Source organism: Ambystoma mexicanum, chromosome 2p, assembly GCF_040938575.1.
Source record: "Ambystoma mexicanum isolate Mex_15411 chromosome 2p, UKY_AmexF1_1, whole genome shotgun sequence".
Taxonomy (NCBI): Eukaryota; Metazoa; Chordata; class Amphibia; order Caudata; family Ambystomatidae; genus Ambystoma; species Ambystoma mexicanum.
Window position 1 is genome coordinate 915,607,465 of NC_090923.1, and position 20,438 is coordinate 915,627,902.

The 20,438-nt window shown below is 47.0% G+C and overlaps 1 protein-coding gene across 1 annotated transcript in view; it reads right to left on the bottom strand.

Moving 5' to 3' along the window:
• The window catches only part of PPP1R37 (protein phosphatase 1 regulatory subunit 37), a 1,561,993-nt gene that overhangs the window by 238,598 nt on the left and 1,302,957 nt on the right, over positions 1-20,438 (bottom strand). The window contains exon 10 of the mRNA XM_069644632.1: positions 14,050-14,216. Coding sequence (XP_069500733.1) covers positions 14,050-14,216 — 167 coding nt within the window. The remainder of the gene's footprint in view (positions 1-14,049; positions 14,217-20,438) is intronic.

The following is a 20,438-nucleotide window of genomic DNA, read 5'->3' on the forward strand; positions in this document are numbered from 1 at the left end:
AGGTTTTCCTTTGTCCACCACCGTAGCGAGAGAACCAAGGCTTGCGAGACCACCACTAGATCGTCCCATTGTCCGCTGGCCTGACACCACTGGCTGTTGAGCCACTCTTGCATTGGGCGCATGCGCAGGCGCGCGTGAGGTACCAAATAAAGACACGACGCCATCATTCCTAGCAACCGCATCGCTTTGCGCACCGTCGCCTCTCGACCTGCCACATATTGGGGGATCTGAAACAGCATGTTTTGGACCCTCTCGTTGGAGGGGAAGACGAGGCCGTCCTTTGTTCGAATTAGAGCCCCTAGGAATTGTTTGACTTGGCTGGGGTCTAAGCTGGACTTCTTCTCGTTGATGGAGAAGCCCAGTTGGAACAAAAGGTCTACAGTCTTTTGGGTGTTTGAGAAGCATGTCTCGTAAGAATCCCCTGTTATGAGCCAGTCGTCGAGGTAAGGGTATACTGGGATGGATAACCTGCGCAGGTGGGCCGCTGCCACTACCAGTACTTTCGTGAATACCCTTGGTGCAGATGCTATGCCGAAGGGTAGCACTCTGAACTGGTAGTGTTTGCCCTCTATCATGAACCTGAGGTATTTTCTGTGCGCTGGCAACATTAAAATATGAAAGTATGCATCTTTCATGTCCAGTGTTGTCATGTAATCTCCCTGTGATAGCAGTGGGATCACTTCCTGTACGGTCACCATACGAAACTTTTGGGGTTTGACAAACTTGTTCGCTGGGCGCAGATCTAATACAGGGCGCATGGTTAGATCCTTTTTGGGTACAAGGAAGTACACTGAATAAATACCTTCCATTACCTGAGATAGAGGCACGACCTCTATGGCTCCTTTTTCCAGTAGTTGGTCCACTTCTTAGAGAAGGATGGCGAGGTGTTCTGGTGTCATGCGGCGTCCCCTCGGGGGTCTGTATGTTGGGGAACTGTTGAACTCTATACAGTAACCGCGGGCTATGGTGGAAAGTACCCAGCGGTCCGATGTTATTCCCTCCCATGCTGGAAGAAAGGATGTTAACCGGCCCCCGACCGGCGTTGCATGGGAGGGGACGTGAATCTTCGCCTCACTTGGTGGTGTTGTTGGCTTGGGAGCCTCTGGGGGTGGAACCCCGGCCTCTTCCCTTGCCACGAAGTTGACCCCTCTGATTGTACTGGCCGCTATTACTTTGGTAGTTGCTGGCAGAGTACTGTTGTTGTTGGGTCATGTTGCTGGCGTTGTCCACGAAAAAAGCGCTTATTACCAAATCCCCGCCTGTTAGGGGGTTTTGAAATTCGGTCTAAGGTCTTTATTGTATCAAATTCTTTCTTCGCGTTCTCCAGCGCGTCATCCACTGCTCTCCCAAAGAGGATGGACTCCTCTATGGGTTTATTAATAAGGGACGCTTGTGTTTCCGCCTTAAATCCGGAATTGCGAAGCCAGACGCGACGCTTCAGTAAAATTCCTTGTACCAAAATGCGGCCAGCCGTCTCTGCTGCATCGAGGGTATTCTTGACGATGCTTTGATTGACCAGAGAGCCCTCGTTAACTGTAGTCAGTAAACGAGTCCTTAGGGGTTCGGGAGCTTCTTCGGTGTCCTGTCTGAGCTTAGCCCATTGAGCATCGGGATAGCTTGCCAATAGGGTATTATTATTGGCGATTCTGGTAGAGAATGCTGCAGAGGTGGTGATTCTCTTGGCTAGGGCATACAGCTTCTTCACCTCTTTGTCTGGGGGTGCCTCGCTAGTAGATAGTGGGACTCCTGCCCTTTTCCTGGTGTTGGTCACAACCAGGGAGTCCGGGATTGAGTGACCCTTAATATATAATGGGTCTGATTGAGAGGGAGAGAACAGTTTCTCAATCCTTGGATTGACCACTCTCACCAATGCCGGAGTAGAAAGAGAAGGTGTAATACGTCTCTTAACTGAGGCGAGGATGGGTATAACCTGGCTAGTGGGGGGTTTTTCTTTGATAATCCTCTCCACAAAATCGGTGTCTGGGGTGACCTCCCCAGTTTCGATCTCGAAATGTGCTGCTGCCTTCTTCAGCAGTGCATTGAAAGTGGGTTGATCATCGACAGGCGAAGGGTTCCTGACTGGTGTAGTTTCAGTAGACCTGATGACTATACTGCTACTGCCTGTGTCAGTCGACCTAGCCGGTGACTGCCAGGGATTTGGGTCGCCCTCGCCTGTGTCTTCCTGGAATCCTTCCTCACATAGGTTAGTTTCCTCGTGAAAACCTTCCTCTTCTTGTTGGTCCTCAACATAGGTGAACTCATCTTCCTCTTGGAAGAAGGTGTCTTCCTCAGTGGGATTGTAAGAGTCTATGTCCTCCTGTATGGGGTTACAAAACTTCTGGTATTTAGCCCTTGGACTCTCCAGGGGTGCCTCCCTCGGTCTCTTGGGTGCCCTGTCTTCTGGGATGGACATGAACCTATCTAGTTTGACCATACAGGTCTGGAACCTTTCAAAGGTCCACTGAGGTCGGCCAGGACGGTCTGGGAAAGAAAAGGGGGTTTCTTCCTCCTGTAATAGTCTGGTTCTGTCCCATAACGTCGAAGAAAGAGAGCCTTCGCCTTCTGAGTATCCTTCTTGCTGGCTAGGGCCTTCTGTCTGCGTCGGGAACAGGCCTGATCTGTTTTCCGGCGCCTTCGGCGTATCTTTGGCCTTGTGCGCGGTTTTCGGCGTTGCACTCGCCGTACATCTTTGGCCGTCCTTAGATGCTATGCGCGCGAGGCTTTCGGCGATCATACTCTCTTCCAAGGGATCGGTCGCCGTCGCGCTATGAAACGCCGAGTCTTTGCTCGTCGAGTCCTTGCCCGTCGAGTCCTTGCCCGTCGAGTCCTTGCCCGTCGAGTCCTTGCCCGTCGAGTCCTTGCCCGTCGAGTCCTTGTTGGCAACGTGAGTGCGCGTCGCCGGAAATTTTGGTGTTAGCGCCCTTATTTTTAGCGTGCCCAGTTGCCTGTCGCGGGAGTGGTGGCGGGGAGGGCTGACTACCCTTACGGTCGGTGGAAGACGTCGGTGGGCCCGGCGTCCCCGTTGGCGCTATGGCTGCCTTCGTCTTTGACGAATGTGTGCCTGGGGGTATGTGCTTTGGTGTTTTTTTGTGTGCGTCCTTGTCGCCGGGGTGTTCATCCCCATAAACTGGGCGTGAGCCGGGCTTGTCGGGGACGGACGACGAGCGTGAACGCTCCTTTGAGAGGTCTACAGCCTCCGTTACGGGGGCCGTGTAGTCACTGTCCTCGTCACACTCGGCGGCGGCGGCAGCGGGCGAGGAGTCAGGCCTAGACATGGCGTAGGCCGCCCACCTTTTGACCCTGCAGTCTTTTAGAGTTTTGGGCTTTAGTAATTTACAGGCCGCACAGCCGTCCTCCTGGTGATCGAGGGGTAAGCAACGTTTGCACCGTTTGTGCTTATCCTTCCAGGTATATTTACCCTTGCAAAGCGGGCAAAACCTAAATGGCGTCCTCTCCATAGCTGAGGGTAATAAGTGTGACTACGACCTCGAAAGAGAGGGAGGGGAAAGAGAAAGGCATTCTTAAAGAAAAGAAAGACCACAAAACCCCACTCTCCCTACTGTGTATGGCCGGCGAGGATCTCCTCCGCTCGTCCTTCCGTCGAAGATCTTGCTCGGCGGAGAAACAGCTCTGCGTCGAGGGAGGGATCTACGTTATTGATATTAATAACAAACGACCAAAGGTCGAAGAAACTATTTGGCAATGTCTCTCGAGGAGCTCCGCATAAAGGCGACCAGTAGCTGGGCGGAAAAAAAAAACAATCAGAGGGACCTCGACGCGTGAGGGTTTGTGGGTACAACGCACGTCACTATAGGGATAGTGTTACAGACATGCCTTGTCGACGTCCCCTTTTCGACTACGAAAAACAAAATGCAATACTCCGCAGTGACCACTGGATGTCGGACCTATGCACAGCATGTGATTCTAAGCAGATTAACAAACATCAGAAATAAGATTACACAGCAGTACATATACACAACCAAAGGAAGCAATACGCTTACCCCTGCAACAGACTCACCTCAGACAGGTAATGCAGCACTGCCCGGCTGACCCATGGCTCCTCCCTGGAATCCCGGTCGTAGCTGTGATGGCTCTTTTGGAATGGGCTCTCAGCCGGCCTGGAAGGGGTTGGTTGGTCAGATGATGGCAATGTATGATACAACCGGAGAGCCACCTGGAGATGGCAGCCTTAGACAGGGCCTTCCCATGTCCCACAGGCCCAAAATTGACAATAAGCTCAGATGTCTTTCGAAAGTCCTTTGTGCGTGCAACATAGAACTTGAGGGCATGCACAACATCCAGCGAATGCAACGCCCTCTCAGCAAGCGAAGAAAACTGGCAGAACCAAAGGTTTGTTGAAATGAGAGTCCGACTGAACCTTTGGCATGAAGGAACAATGGGTTTGTAGAACTAATTTAGCGGCGAAGGACAAATATGGATGCTTACAAGTGGAAGCCTGTATTTTCCTTGGCCGTGGTGATCGCCACCAGAAAGGTGGTCTTCCACGATAGAAACTTCAAAAGGAGGCCCCATCTGTTTAGACAGTACCAGGATGAGCTCCCACACCAGTGCAGGAGGCTTCACTGGAGTGAATGTTCTGTAGAGGGACTTGAGGAACTCCTTAACGAGCCTGTGTGACCACCACAGGCAGAGTTTGCTTGGGGTCCATGTGTAACAGGGTATGGTGGCCAGGTGGACCTTGGTGTAGGAGAGGCCAGCCGTGGCTAGTGAAAGCTGTGATTAATCCATCCGATTCATCACCGATTCCCTGGTGGTGACCTCTTCCCATGTGGCCAGGGGACGGCGGCCGCTACCTGATCCTGACTCTGGGGATGGTTATATGAGGGAGGATCACAGTGGAGGGGGGACAACTACTGGGGAGAAGGGAGGATTCCATTAGATGAGACACAGTATTCCACCGTTTTTCCCAACAAAGACCCTATAACATCTAAGTTCTAGAGGGCTTGTTGTCACCCAACAATTTCCCCTAATCATGAACATCAGAAACCCCTTCCCTTAGGTCACTCGAAACAAAACTCCATGTAAACCTCCAAAATTCACAACACAGAAAACATCTTAGGTTTCTGACATTTCTGTATGTGAAGTTTTTGAACATCATTTTGGAAATCCAATTACATCTATGGACTTCAACTCCCACCAATCTTCAAGTACCGAGATGAAGAAGGAGAGTTAATGCAGATTAAGCAAAGTGCAAAGACCGTTGTGCAGACTAGTTGTTACATTCACACTAAATTTCCCGGGACATTTAAAAATGGCAGCCACAACATTCAAAAAGGCAGTATGGGAGAGAACCGCAGAGAAGACGACGGAACATTTATGCAGCGACTCGCGAAACAAATTGCAGACACTGACATGGCGGGAAAGATGTAGAAGTGCAGCAAGCATACACAAAGGACCGCAGGGGTCCTGAGAAACACACGAGAGCTCCTGGAGGTGGAGTCAGGAAGCAGCGTTCTCCGTTGGAGGCCACGGAAGGAAGCCGGCGAGTAAACGCAGACACGGAGGGAACGCTGACGAGATGCCTGCATCACCTGGGAAGCCAATATAGGGAGGAAGCTTCACCGCAAAGGCATGCAAAGAAACACAGGTGAGTCTGCCCAGAGCAATTGGGGACCCCAGGGCATACCGACAAACAATGCAAGTGAATGAAGTATGTGAGATTGATATTTTGGACAATACTCAAAGGTGATTTAAACAAAAGCAAAACCTAATGTTAGATCAAGGTTTAAGAGAATGAAGATTTGAATACCAACAAGAAAAAGTGCAACGACGAAACCTGAAGAATTACATATGCACGAGATGTCAACGTGGGGGAGACTGAAACAAGTGTTACGCTAAGCAAATACATTGGAAAGAACAAAGCAGATGCAATATATTGAAGGTAACAGTAAAGCCAATAGGGAAGTCCTGGTAAAGAGAAGGCAGTTGGCATTACGGGTGCGGGGGGGGGGGGGTTAGGGGGGTGGGTGTACCTGGCAGGGGAGTATACCGGGGATCTGTAATACCTCCAGAGTAAGGATTCCTGGCAGGGGAGCATACCAGGCAATCCACTAAAGTTGTGAAGAAAAGCTTAACAGTGATACAAAATACCTGGCAAGGAAATTTACCAGGGTATCTGGAAAGTACACCAGCTAAATCCAAGTTTACAGAACGAGAACTTTGTGAATCCAAAATAAAGACAATGTTGTTCAAGAAAGACACTTTTGTCGCAAAGACATTGATGGATTTTTGGAAGATAGTGTGTGAACAAGAACTTTGACTCCAGTGTAAAACCCTCAAGGAATTGGTGGATAAAGAGACAGTCTTGTGATACAAAGCAACTGTTTGAAAGACACTTTCAACAGCCCACCTAAAAATCTAGGGGAAGGGAACCATCCTCTGGTTTTCAAGGTTTTCTCCTTGGAAAATACTTTTGGATTTATTTGTATGTTTTTGATTATGAACACTTCACTAAACATGTGTTCGACATTTCCTTGCATTCTGATATGTTGGTTTCTGGTTTGCAGGTCAGTTTAGAAGGTTTTGGACACACGGATGTTTCCTAAATTACTAACTACTTGACATAGACTGATTCTTAGTTTCAGTCTCTTAGGAAGGGAACCTCCCTCCTTAGGATATGGCACGAGTGGTGTTTTTCCAGCCCATTTCTTTGAAATAAAATGTCTGACAATGAGAATACTACAACTGTGTGACCGCCTCTCTTTTCTGACCTCTCACAAATCAGGTACAGATGAAATTGCGGAGCAGTGATACGGAGCGATGAAATCTTCTGTGGCCGGCACCACAATGTAAAGCGTTTCCACTTGTGCTTGTAGCAATCCAATGTAGACGGTGCCCTGGCTTTAGCTACGATCTTCTTGCATTCCAAAGTCAGCGTATAGTGTCCAAATTCTAGGAGCCAGGCTTTGAGGCTCAGACGCTTGGTCGTGGAGCAGTATTGACTGTCCTTCTCTGGAGAGGAGGTGGGGAAGTGGCAACAGCATGATGGCTGGAGCCACTGACAGATCAAGAAGGTCTGATTAACAGATCTGCCTGGGCCATGCCGTTGCAATGAGGATCATCCTGTAATGGCAACGTCAGAGTGTGTTGATCACTCGTAGCAACAGCGGAATTAGAGGGAAAGTGTACAGGAAGAGGCCCCATCCAGGGGAACAAGGCGGCATCCCCCAGACTCCTTGGCTGACGATATCTGCTGGAAAACTTCTGACACTTGGCGTTGGCAGCCGTCACGAAGAGGTCGATCTGAGGGAGACCCCACTCGCTGAAGGGATATAACACTTGCGCTTGTTGAAGTTCCCATTCGTGGCAGGACCGCAGCACCCTGCTGGGAAGAGTATGAAATGGTGTTCTGGACACCGATCAGGGTAAATGGGACGTTAAATATGCGCTAAAGAATGGCCCGGCGCCACTGAGACTGTGCTTCTAGCGAGAGCGCTGGGGAGTGCGTCCCACCCAGTTACATGATGTCAAAACATGGTGGTGGTTTTGTCTGTGAAGATCCGCACCACCTTTCCCTGGAGCAGAGGCTGAAAAGACTTGGGGGTCCAGAAGACTGCTCGCCCAATCGTTTGTGTGCAACTCCTTTCCCTCCGGAAGACAGAGGGCCTCTGGTGTGAGAATATCCTGTGTGGGCTCCCCAACCCTCTAGAGAAGCGTTTGTTGTGACTGCAGCCTGACAGAGGGATCTGAAAGGGAGCACACCGAGGTGTGGATGAACTGATCATCATTGCAGGGCTTGACAGAATGCCCAATTCAGGGCGATTTTGCCAGTCCATGTGTCACTGACTTGCCATCTGCCATCCAGAAATTCTTAACAGGGTCTCATCCGTAGCCTGCAGAAGGGGACCAGATGGATGCAGGAAGACACCATCTCCAGCAGGGACTTGGACTGGACTGTTGCCACGGAAGCGGTCAACAGCAGTTGGACCTTTCCCAGGACTGCCTGCACCCTCTCATCTGATGGAGTCACAGAAAGGAGATTGTTGAGTTGGGCACCCAGCAACAGTGTGTTCTGCGATGGCACTATGCAAGATTTCGGGTAGTTGAATGAGAATCCCAGCAAAGTCAGAAGTTGTGCTGGGTTGCCAGTGCGCGGGAGCAGCACCGGATGATCCAATCGTCCAGGTAAGGGTAGACGTGGATCCTTTTGCAGCGCAGGTGCGCTGCCACCGGGGGTCAAGCATTTGGTGAACAGACCCAGGCCCGAATTCAAGCCGAAGGGAAGTGCTGAGTAAATGTTTCCATTGCCCCCTTGATTAGCATGGCTTGAACTTCCTGCAGCAGCTGTGCCATGTGCAGTTCTTGTGGCGTGACAAGAGGCATGCAGGGGCATTTGTCCTGAAATTCTAAACAGCGCCCCTTTTCAAGAACATTCAGCACCCATTTGTCTGTGTTGATCTTTGAAGTTTGATAGTCAGTTTCCCCGAGCACGAGAATTTTCTTTGTACAGCCTCGACTGTGTGCCGCGGCCGCCGCTTTGGTGCGGGGCCCCCCGGGTGGCAGCAATCGGCTTTGCTGCGTCCCTGGGGTCCTCGTGCTTCGCGGCGGCATACGCGGCCGGCGAGGCCGTCTTTCCCAATGTGTGATGGGTCTAGCCCTGATTTGACGGGCGGGTCCCCTTATTTACCAACTGTTTTTGAAAAATTGCAGATTTATTTTGGGAATTGTCCCCGTTTGCTTTGCTTCGCTTCCTATTGGGGTTAACACTACTGGCAAACATGCCATGTTTTGTGCAGCCCGGAAGTGAAAGTGTTTTTTTGTTGCACGGCCCCGACTGTGTGCCAAGGCCGTTGCAGGGGGGGGTCCCCCCAGGGGACGGCAACCGGTTTGCTGTCTCCCTGGGGGCCTCGCGCCCCGCGGTGGGCATGTATGGCCGGCGAGTGCGTTCCAAAATGTTTCAGTGGTTAGTTCCCTCACAGTGGGCTGGGACCCACATGGTTAAACATTTCCCGACAGACTGACATGGGTGTGCCTCTGCTTTCTCTGCTCATTTTATGTGACTTAGCAGAATTTGGCAATATCCGATTCCTCTGAATTGTTTGGCGTTGCCATTTCTCAGTGCTAATTTTGGCTTCCCCTCTTTGGTCTCTTCTTCAATTCACAGTGTTTGCAGACACCTTGAGTGTAAAACACTGACTACATCCAGTGTTTTGTTGGCGGAGAATATAGGGATCACGTGTCAATGGCCCCACATCCCCTGAACTAACTGGCCTGTAGCACATTTGGCGGAAAAAGAAAAAATAACACCTTGGTGAAAAACAAGAGACAACCACAAGGTAAACCATGACGCAAGTGTACTTAGAATGTGGGCTCCGTGACACATGGTTGTATCAATGCATAACTGCTGGGATTATAACCTTGACTTTTCGTAAAAACGTATACAACAATGCCCTGATTGGATGCATATATATCTGTATTTGCAGATACAATAACATCGCAATCAAGAAGGAACCCCGTCTTGTGGCTTGGTTCTGCTGATACTGCACAAGGAGATTAGATTCGAAGCCACCGCACTCTTGGGTGAGAGAACACAATCTTGTGGTTATTCAATATGTCCCTCCTTTCCCCCTTCATGATGTGTTAGGCTGCATTGGCCGCCGCCATCCAAAGGCCAAAGGAAAACTTTGCCATGGCACAAGAGGCATTCACAGCCCGCAGTGCCAGACTGCCTGATGCAAACTCCTTCTTGCCCCACAAGTCAAACCTCTTACTCTCCCTACCCAGTGGAAGGGACACGAAGGTAGACTTCTTCAGGCTAGGCATAGTGGCCTAGACCACCAAGCTGTCCGGCGAAGCATGGGAGGAGAGAAAGGCCGGGTCTGACGAAGTGGGACAGTGTTTCCTTGCCAAGTCTCCGTCCATAGCCGTAACAGAGGCCGGATTCTCCCACGCCTCCAGTACGGGTGCTTCTATCACCACATTGAAGGGAAGGAGCATCGTTTTCTTGAGCAGCTCCTCCAGAATGTCACAAAATTCACATTGAACCTAGATGGAGCAGACCAACCCAGAATACTAGCTGTTTGGGGCTCAACTGGTGTGGGGGCTGGCAAGAAATCCATTGCTGTAGAGGTGCTGAGGCTGGCACATCCTTGCCTTCCCCGTAAAATTGTCCCAGGAAATCCCTAATTTTACTAGAGTACAGAGGTTTCAGTCCAAAACAGATCTGGCCACCCTCATCATCATAGTTGTCGTACATCTTTGACATAAAAGCATCCATAGGGAGTGGGGTGGATTCCTGCTTTGCCGTGGTGTCATCGGCTTGTTTTTGGTCCACGCCTGAGCCTTTCAGCGTGCAGAGAGTTGACCCTTGAGGGTGCTCTGCCAGTCGCAACAGACACAGGGGTCCTGGGGGAACCCTACAGCACCATGGCCAAAGCAGACAGTGATCGGAGCCACTGAAGCCTTGGCAAAGATGTCTAACATTTTCAGGCAGAAACACTCCCATTCCTCCGGGGTGGAGGATTGGGTCGGAAAAGGTATCTCTTTTGGCCTTCTTCTTGGAAGAGGAAGACAAATCACTCGGGGAGCTGGACAACTTCAAATCCTCCTCCGCCACGTGCGGAGCAGCCCGTTCTTCAGAGCGCTGGTTCACACCTTGGATCTCAGCCAAGATCGTAGAACCTCACCCATCGCCTTCTGGATCACTGCCAATCGTCTGGCATGACCTGCAGTCCTTGGGTGTTGTGCTCCTCGCCAATGCAGTATAAACTGATCCAGTGCAGATCCAAGACCAATAACTGTCAGCCACAATCCAGACACAGCGTGAATACCGAGACCTTTAACGGAGTATGCATGGCGTCAGAGAAGAAATAAGCCCAATGAGCGTGTTCCTGATTAGCGAGCATAGTGCATTGAAAAAAAGGAACCAAGTTCAGGGGGCGCAGCGCCTCTATACATACTTGCACACACGTCATATCTGGTGCGAGGTGCGTAGAGGCAGACCGAGCAGATGTGTTGCCCCGCTGCTCCCCTTGACGGCGGAACATTTTCCAGAGAACAGCTGCGCTGGGATAGGTATGTAATGGATGAGGAATCCGTGGTTGGAAGAAATCCATTAGAAATTTAGGTCCTGTGCCTAAAGGCGAGGTCAAAACTGGTTCCAGAGAAGGAATGAGGGAAGGGTTACCATACTTCATGGCACCAAAGAAAGATTGTAGACTACATCCCATGCTGTATTTAAGGCTTCTCTACAAGTTTCTGGGTAAGGCCAAGTTTAAGATGTTAACTTTCATCCAGATCCATAAGGCCGTAGAGATCCATGGCTGGTTGGTGGTGTCCATAGTCTTTCGGGAAGCTTATTTCCATGTGCCAATTCATCAAAAGCACAAGACATTCCTGAAGTTTGTGATTGGTCAGACATTACTAATTGTGTACTCCCATTCGGGCTGACCTCTAACCCTTTGGTCTTCGCCAAGCTAATGTCCGTGGTGGCAACAGGGCTCAGAAAGGAGAGAATTCACGCCTTCCCCCTACCTGGATGACCTGCTCATCAAAGCCATGTGGCCGGAGCAAGCCGTTTCCCCAACTATACCGCATGCCACCTCTTGCCGGGTTTGGGCTACTCCCTCAACTTCAAAACTCCCAAGGGACACCTGCTTATATATTTGTCATTGGAGCCTTGTTTGACTTTCGCTTGCAAAGGATTTTCCTGCTGCAGACAGGTTTCAGAATATCTTGCAGATGGTCTAACAATTCCAGAACTATCTGCCAGCCCTGGCTTTTCTGACTCCCTGTCTGTCTGATGGCATCCTGCATTTTCCTGATGCCAAAAGTCCTGCTTTGGATGATAACACTCCCGTGGTGACTTTGATCTCAATGGTCCCAGTTCTCAGACTACATGGTGGATCGGCTTAATGTCTCGGCTAGAGTAGCCCAGGACGGCCCTACGAGAAAACTAGGAGGCAGGGGAACAAGAATGATAACTGCCACCAGAGGAATCAGTCGTGCCAGATGAGTCTCTTAAAGCCTGGGGGTCCTTAATGGATATCAAGTGTGTGGGACATAGTCTTTGGCGAAGTCCAGGTTGCACATCAATCTATTGGAGCTGCAGTTGAACATGCTTGCCCTGAAAGCCTTTCCTCCTTCCATTAGGGGGGGAAATGTCCCGATACTGACGGACATGTTGGCCATGTGTTGCCTCAATTAGAACGGGTGTACGGTTGCTGCCCTTTTGCAGGGCAGTGATGCAGCTTTGGTTGTGGGAGTTAGAGATTCATATCTCCTAGTTGGTAGCACATCTGGACAGAGAATGTGGTGGCAGATGCTCTTTGCAGGCAGAGCTCAACCTCCCAAAAGCAGTTGTCCCAGGAGGTTCTTGCACAAACCTTTGACTTTTGGGGACCCCCCCCCCCTCAAGTGGGCCCATTCACCTCCAGTGTCAAAGGAAGTGCGAGCAGTTCTGCTCTAGGAAACCTCTTCCGAAAGGGGCACTGGGGCAATGAGTTCTTGGTGACCTGGAGGTTTGACCCCCTCTATGCATTCTGTCCAATTGCTGTCATCCCACAGGTTCTCAGGAGACTGAGGAGATTCCAGACCACTAGGAGTCTTGTTGCCCGAGATTGGGCGGATCTCTCGAGATGGCCATCTGCCTTCCCCGATGAGAGTGGACCTCTGTTGCAGTCTGAGGGTCAGATTCCTTCATCCCAAACTCAGCACCTTGAAATTCCATGCCTGGCTCTTGAGACGCTCAAGTGCAGGATTGGGACCTCCCACATGAAGTCAGGGATGCTCCCCTATCAAAACAAAAACCGGCTACCAAAGCCATTTACACGTGCCATTGGAAAGCGTTTTGTGTTGGGTGCAGGGAGAGGGCTCTGGATCCCACTTCTTGTTCTACAACCACAGTCCTGCAATTCCTTTTGTCACTCGCTTGAAGTGACTTTCCGAGCTGAACAGTAAAAGGCTAACTGGCGGTTATCTTAGCATTCAAAGGACACCCGAGCAGAGCTTATACGTTTGGAATTTCTACCGTTTTTCTATTTCTCAGAGGCTTTGTCAATACGTTCCTACTGAGGCAGCTTACCGTACGGACCTGGAATTTGAACCAGGAACTCACCTTTCTGATGTGCTCACCTTTGAAGCCGACACATTCTTGCCCACTAAGGTTGTTGATCTTGAAGACTGTTTTCCAGGTGGGAATCACATCAGCCAGGAGGGTAAGTGAGCCTCAAGCCCTGTTGGAAAAGCCTCCTTACTGTTAATTCTTCAGTAACTCTGTGTAACCTTCCTTTCTTACCAGGATAATTTTCAGAGTTTCATCTCAGTCAAAAAATAAACGTACCAGTTTTGTACCCGGCACCACACCCCTCCAAAGCAGACAGAAAACTACATTGTAAGCCTCATGAAGGCATTGAGCTTTTACATCGCTAGATCCAGGGAATCCAGGAAAGATGATCGGCTCTTCAGAACTTATGCTGGACCTAGACAGGGTACAGAAGTTTCAAAACAGACAGTAACTAGGTTGATCATCCTCTGTATTACCGAATGTTACACTCTGGCTCTGCAAAAGTTTCCATCAGGGTTGAGAGCCTATCCCATAATGTCTTCTGTTATTTGAGTGCTCCGAGACCTATGGGTGTGCAGCACTATACAAGACAAATTATTATTATTCCACTGATGGGGTGGGAGACACATCAGCTCAACAAAGAGGCGTCCCTGTCTTGCACATTTGTCAGGTGGCCACGTAGCCCTCTGTACACACCTTCTCCAAACATTACTGTATGGACTTGGGATGGTCGGTTTGGTCAGGCAGTCTACCAAAGTTAACTGATTTAAGGATACAGTTTTGCTCTCTTCCAGAATCATTCAGGGAGCGCAGGCCCAAGTGGTTAGTTTAGCACAATTAGGGAGTTCTTGCATTTGAACGGCTGTATGTACCAATTTTTACAGATTAGAAAATGATAGGCTAAGAAACAAGACATTCCCAAGACTAGTGGGAAGGCCAAGAAATAAACTGAATTACCGTAGGGAATGTGTTCAAATCAGTGTTGTCTGTCATACTACATTTGCATCAAGTAAAAACAAACATACCGATTCCTTTTTGGGTTCTCGGTCCAAGTCGAGTCTAAGCAGCGAGTGGTTCACCTTCAGTGCCAGAGACAGAGCCATCATGCCACCTGTCTTGATCTCATTCTCTCGCAGGTCAAGTCTGAGCAGACGTGGGGACTCAGCAATAAATTCAGCAACCGCAACAGCACCTAGAAAAGGCCAAGAAAAGAAATAGGCAGACATAAAAAAGGGTAAAAAGCCGAGTGGGGGATAGTCTGCATTTTGCAATGGTTGATGTGTAATCCTTTCCAATACTAATTCGTACGGTATTGTGAGGTGTTAGAAATGAAAGCCGGACACAAAGTTGTCATATTTTTGGTTATAGACTTATTCAACTTAAAAGGTTTGGGAAAATTCCTCTCTGACCCTATTCTAAAGAGGAGTTTCCCTACCTACGAACTAAAAACGAAGGATCTGTCTTTGTCGGGATGTCAAATCAAAAGTAGTCCTCCTGTCCAAACGTTCTATCCTGACCCTCACACTAAGACGAAATAATAAACTGACAAGGGAAATGTCTATTATATGGTACTTGCAAAAAGTAGTCCTAAATAAAAGTATAATAACCCCAATGTAAATGTTCTCCAAAAATAGGAAATAATTTAGTTACAGTGGGCGATTCCCTAATCCTGGATTATTGACTGGTATCACAAATGTCTCTAGGTCTAACAGTTCTTGGTGTCTTTTCGTAGCCCACAACAATCCTGTTAAAAAAACAACTGTTCAGCCTTGTAGCTTCTTCAACAAAAGAACATGCTTCAAACACAAGCTCCTGCCATGTTTAACAAACACTGTTTCTGCTTTACACTCCTTGTAGGTTTTGGGGGAGATGGGGAGATGGAGATATATATATATATATATATAGAGAGAGAGATATAGATATATATAGAGAGATATAGATATATATAGAGAGATATAGATATATATAGAGAGATATAGTTATATAGAGAGATATAGATAGATATATAGAGAGATATAGATATATATAGATATATATAGATATATATATAGATATATATAGATATATATAGATAGATATATATATAGATATATAGAGATATATAGAGATATATAGAGATATATAGAGATATATAGAGATATATAGAGATATAGAGATATAGAGATATATATAGAGAGATATATATAGAGAGATATATATAGAGAGATATAGATATAGATATAGAGAGAGAGAGAGATAGATAGATAGATAGATAGATAGATAGATAGATAGATAGATAGATAGATAGATAGATAGATAGATAGATAGATAGATAGATAGATAGATAGATAGATAGATAGGATAGTTTTTTGCCGCGAACGTTCGCGAACAGTCCTGTGAAAGTTTGCAAACACCTTAGCATTACAGGGTTGGTGAAATGCAGTTCTTGGATGGCTTAAAACTTTGGCGCCACATAATGGAACTACATGAAATTTTGTATGTATACTCTTGGGCTGATTCTGAGTGAGTATTCAAAGTTTGGTGGGATTCTGTCATGAGGGGGCAAAATTAAAGGGGGGGTCCCAACATAATGTAAAGGCTTATAAATGAGGTGCCATTTGACAAATCCTCACTTAATTTGGGAAACTGATAATACATTAGATATGAATGTTTTTCCGAAGTTTGGTAGGATTTTGTGAAGAGGGGGCAAAACTAGAGGGGGGGGGTTCCCAAAATAATGTGAAGGCTTATAAATGTGGTGCCATTTGACAAATCTACACAAAGGTTTGCAAAAAGATTATAGATATAGATGTTTTCGTAAAGACTGAATGATTTTGGCTAGGTTATATGACGATTGTATGTGCATACATATGACACTTTTGAATAAATAAAACATGGGTGGATTTCCAGCAAACTTGCATAAGGAGCATTGGTAAGGACCTACAAGCATGGTTTTGCAAATGTGCCAGTGTTTTATTATTTGACAAGTGTCATAATGTAGCTACAAAAAATAGAGGTGTACCTTGGGGTCCCGGTGTTTGAAGAAAAATCCTATTTTTTAGTAGCACGGGTTCCCACCTTGGGAACCTAGGGTGCTAATGGCCTTTATCCCCCATTTCAGGGGCTGGAATAGGGGGCTATTGGTCCAGAGACCTCGTTATCCACCCTCGCTTGGCTTGGCTGATAACTTGGGCTGCTGGGCCCGTATCCACCGTCCCAGTCCCTGGAACAGAGGATGAATGCCACAATATTCCCATTAGCATAACAAAATGCAAATGGAAATGTTGGAAAATCTTATTTAGTCTATGTAGTTTACTGAGAAATAAAAACTAGATGGAGTCTATACATTTTTTTTTTTTAGTTCTATTTTTTAACTGTGAAAGGTGGTTCCTAAAGGAATATGTTGTTTGTTATTTTTGGATGTATTTATTTTTGGCAGGAGAGCTGAGAACGAAAAGTGGGGAGGGAAATGAGGGAAGAGCAACCAAACACTAATATGGAGGGGTAGGTGGACAAGGGAAAATGTTGCGCGTTTGTTATTTCTAAGTTAGGGGGCACTGTTTATCATGCTCCTTGATTACAGCAGTGGTGGTGGCTCTTGGGAGGGAGGGATGGCATTAGCTGATGTTATTTTAAGATAAATAGCAGTTTTGCTAAAATTATGTACTGTGTACTAGATTGTTAATGGATAATGGGTAGGAATAGGTGTTGGAGCTGTGCAAGGGAAATTTTGCAGTTGGAAGTTCCTAGATCAGTAGAAAATGCAGTTCCGAACTGTCCGCCAAGCAGAGATCTTATCGTGAAATGCGGACAGGTTCTCAAACACATCATCATGCCGCGCGCCAGCGTATGGTCATTTGGCACTGCCCGGAAGGTCCGCTATGAAGTCAGATGTTCGTAGACATCTACGGATGCAAAACTAGTTGAAATAGTTGCAAGAAGTGTATAGAAGTGTTAAAAATTATTCCAGATGGTGGGAAATGGCAGAGCTTTAAGGTGAAACTTTGGAAATTGGACACAAATATTACTTTATTGGGTAAGTATGATATTATTAAGTTGTAGGAAAATAGCATGCACTGGTAAAAACCTATGAAATTGGGGATTCATCCACACTGCTGCTCCTGGAGTGCTGTCTGCTTTTTGTACTTTGGACAAGGTTTTTTCGAATATATCTTGACTTGGTATATCCATTTGCTTGCAAAGTTCTCATATGCTTTTCCACACATTTGCATTCACTTCTTATTGGGGTACAAGTTGGCGCACCACTGCCTTTTTAGTTCACAAGCAATCTTCTGATTAATTCAATTTCTGTGACTTCACAATGTTCATATTCTCTTTGGCGCAGTCACAGAAACGCCTCAGGGTCCCCACTCTGCTGTGGCAGACTCACTGGTTCTCTGTGGCGTTTTCATGCGTGCTCGCGCATACGCAGTGCTCGTCCGCCGCTTCCTTCACATGCTGGGGGGCTCTGAAGTCTCTCCAGCAGATCTTCTCCTGCCTGCTTGTTTCCTCCCAATAAGGACAATGCTGCTTCTGATGGCTGCCCGACGCGCCCAGGAATCCTCTCGTGGTTCCTGCCATCTGCAAGGCACGCCTTGCTAGCACAAAGTTATGTTCCTTCTTGGCTGCCAAGCTTCTCTGTTCCACCACACTGGCTCTCGCCTCCAGCTTCCACAGACCAGTTCATGCCTCCAGCTTCTGCACACCGGCTTCCACGGAAATGCAACGCCCCTTCACACAAATCAGTGACCAATATTAAAGGTCCCGCGCACAGGTGTTTCCATACAACTACATGTTCATTAGGCTTAACGTTCCTGTTGCTCTGCATCAACTCCTTCATCCTCCTCGTATCGGTATTTGGGTGGTTGTAGGAGTTGAAGTCCATTGATGGTTTCTGATGCACAATACTTGGAGTCCTTCTTGATGATTTCATATAGGGGGATCAGTTCTACATGAAAGAAAACTAGAACTGAAAAGGTTTTCTTATTTTTCCTTATAGGGGGAAGCTGATAAATGGCAATAGGCCATTAGGGTATTGGGCAACAGGGGATCTCCCTCATGGGAAACTGGGGAATACCACGCCTCATCCAATGAAACCATAACCATCCCCCTGCCCAGTGCGTCTCCTACCATGTGTTCCTCCCTCATATAGCTCCCACCAGGCTCAGGATCAGGTAGCGGTTGCCGTCCCCTGGCCACATCGGTGGAGGCTATCACTGTGGCATCTGTGATGACTCCATTGGATTCATCACAGTAGGCAGAACGTGCACTATAAATATACATGGCAGGTCCATGTTGGTTGCAGTGCTAATACTTTAACTACCAAAAGGTAGTAATTTAAACTAGTATATGACTTCCTTTTAAAGGGTGATCCTAAATCAACTCACCAATTCACAGTTTCACTAGATTACTGGTCGTCTATGGCATCATTCCTGTAGTAAATACCACATTACATATAAACAGGGCTCGCAAAATCTACTAGCCCACTAACATTGGCGAGTAGTTTTTATGAAGGGCGAGTATCATTTGCAGGATACTTGCCCTTGCTGACGAGTATTGGGATGTTAGAAGCTTATTTTTAGTTTACTGCAAACACATTTTGTTTGCAGTAAATGGCAAATACAGGTTTCAATGTGCAAGCTTGACAGCATTTCAGCAAATCTGAAGTGTTCTTATGGCGACATGCACCATTTCACAAAACACACTGGTAAATATTTTGTCACCAGTCGCGTTGGGGCAAGTGCATTGATCCTAGGGCAAGTATGTAAAATAAGAAACTCACCCTGCAGGTCTAGTGAAATTTTTAAGAATGTGCAAGGCCTGACACACAGTAAAATATTGGCAACAGTTGTAGCATGAAGTGAGGATTGCAGGAACAAAAGGATAATGAACATATTGGTTTTGAGAGTTCCAACGGACTACAGGTGAAAACTACTGTTAGAACAAACCAAAAGTGATGTGTAGGATGCTACGTGTGACAAATTGTGTTGCGCTCAAAGAGAGAAGAGGCAATGGCCTAGCCCTGTGACCTACATAGAGCAGAGTTGCAATGATCACTAAACCCAATCCCTTAATGAACTGTAACATAGGTACATTTTAAGAGCTGCCTCAAAGAAGCTATACATTATATACTACCTGCAGACAAAGTTGAAATGGTGCATATCGATTGGGGGATAGAGGGCCTGTTATGTAATTGCAGTTCAGTTAAACCTTTATGACTGCTGGAGCAACCTAGAGATAGTTTTGCAGCGTTCTGCTGGGGAATTCTAGGTTTTTCCGTGCAGGTTGCAAACTACATGAGAAAGATAGTTAAGTGAATTTTTAGTTGTGGGAGCATCCGACTGTGCTTCCCCTTTCTATTGAGCCAGCATCTAAAAAAAAAAAGATCCCCAACCTCAATTGCCCTCATTTTCCTAAACCAGTGGATTGAGTAAAACACATGTCCTCTGGAGTGAGAATTCTCTACTCTGTCCACCATAAAGGCCACATTTCTGGAAGGACTGTTCGTCACACAAGCACGAGGTAGGGTTTTTCAGGACTGTGATCCAAGGGGCTTCCTCAACGAAGAGCTCACTGGGGAATTTGAGGCACCCCACCTATAGCTCTAGTGGAATATAAAACTACCTGACCGCATCAATCCCAACCTCACCCTTTGGATCAAAGAACCCACCAAAGACAACCCACACATCCATCGCCACACCAGTCATGCCCCAACAGTCAACTCGCACCTTTGCTTCTCACAGCACATAACCGATGTCATCATAATACAACCTAGAGATACACCTCCCAGGAAAGATGAGACAAATGCTTCCTCCAGACTACTTCCATACTTCAAAATGTAACAAAGAATTGTTCCTAGCTGGAAAATGTGACTGACAATTCTAGATAATTCGAATACATGCTTCATAGTGCATTTATTTAGAAGTCAAAACAGAAATACCTTGCTTGAAGACAGTTCCTAATGATAAACATTCCAATAACTGAATGCTTCACTTAATTATTAGATAATGAAATGTATTCTCATTAATCACACAAATTGAATATAATACCTAAAATTAATACAAACGACTTAAGTCAAAATACATACAGCTCTACATAAAAAGGGTAAACAGGGCAAAATAATTATGCAATCTAGCAAAGCATGACAATGTGCAAAATCTGCATATTTGTGCATGTAAAACATGAAAGTAGAACGGTTCCTCTATATCAGGACTTGCATCCTCCAAAGCACTGGCCAGTAAGTCTTTAGGCATTGAGCATGGCCTGTAATTGTAGGACACTAAACTGACAAAAGGCCAAGAAGCTTCATGGTGCTACCCAACCAGACAAGTAACAAATGTGTTGCACGAACATGGGAAGGCTCCATAAGTGAAACCTCTCAAGACAAGTGTCGAGTTTCAATCCACTAGCTCGGGTCCTGAGATAAAGAATCGGG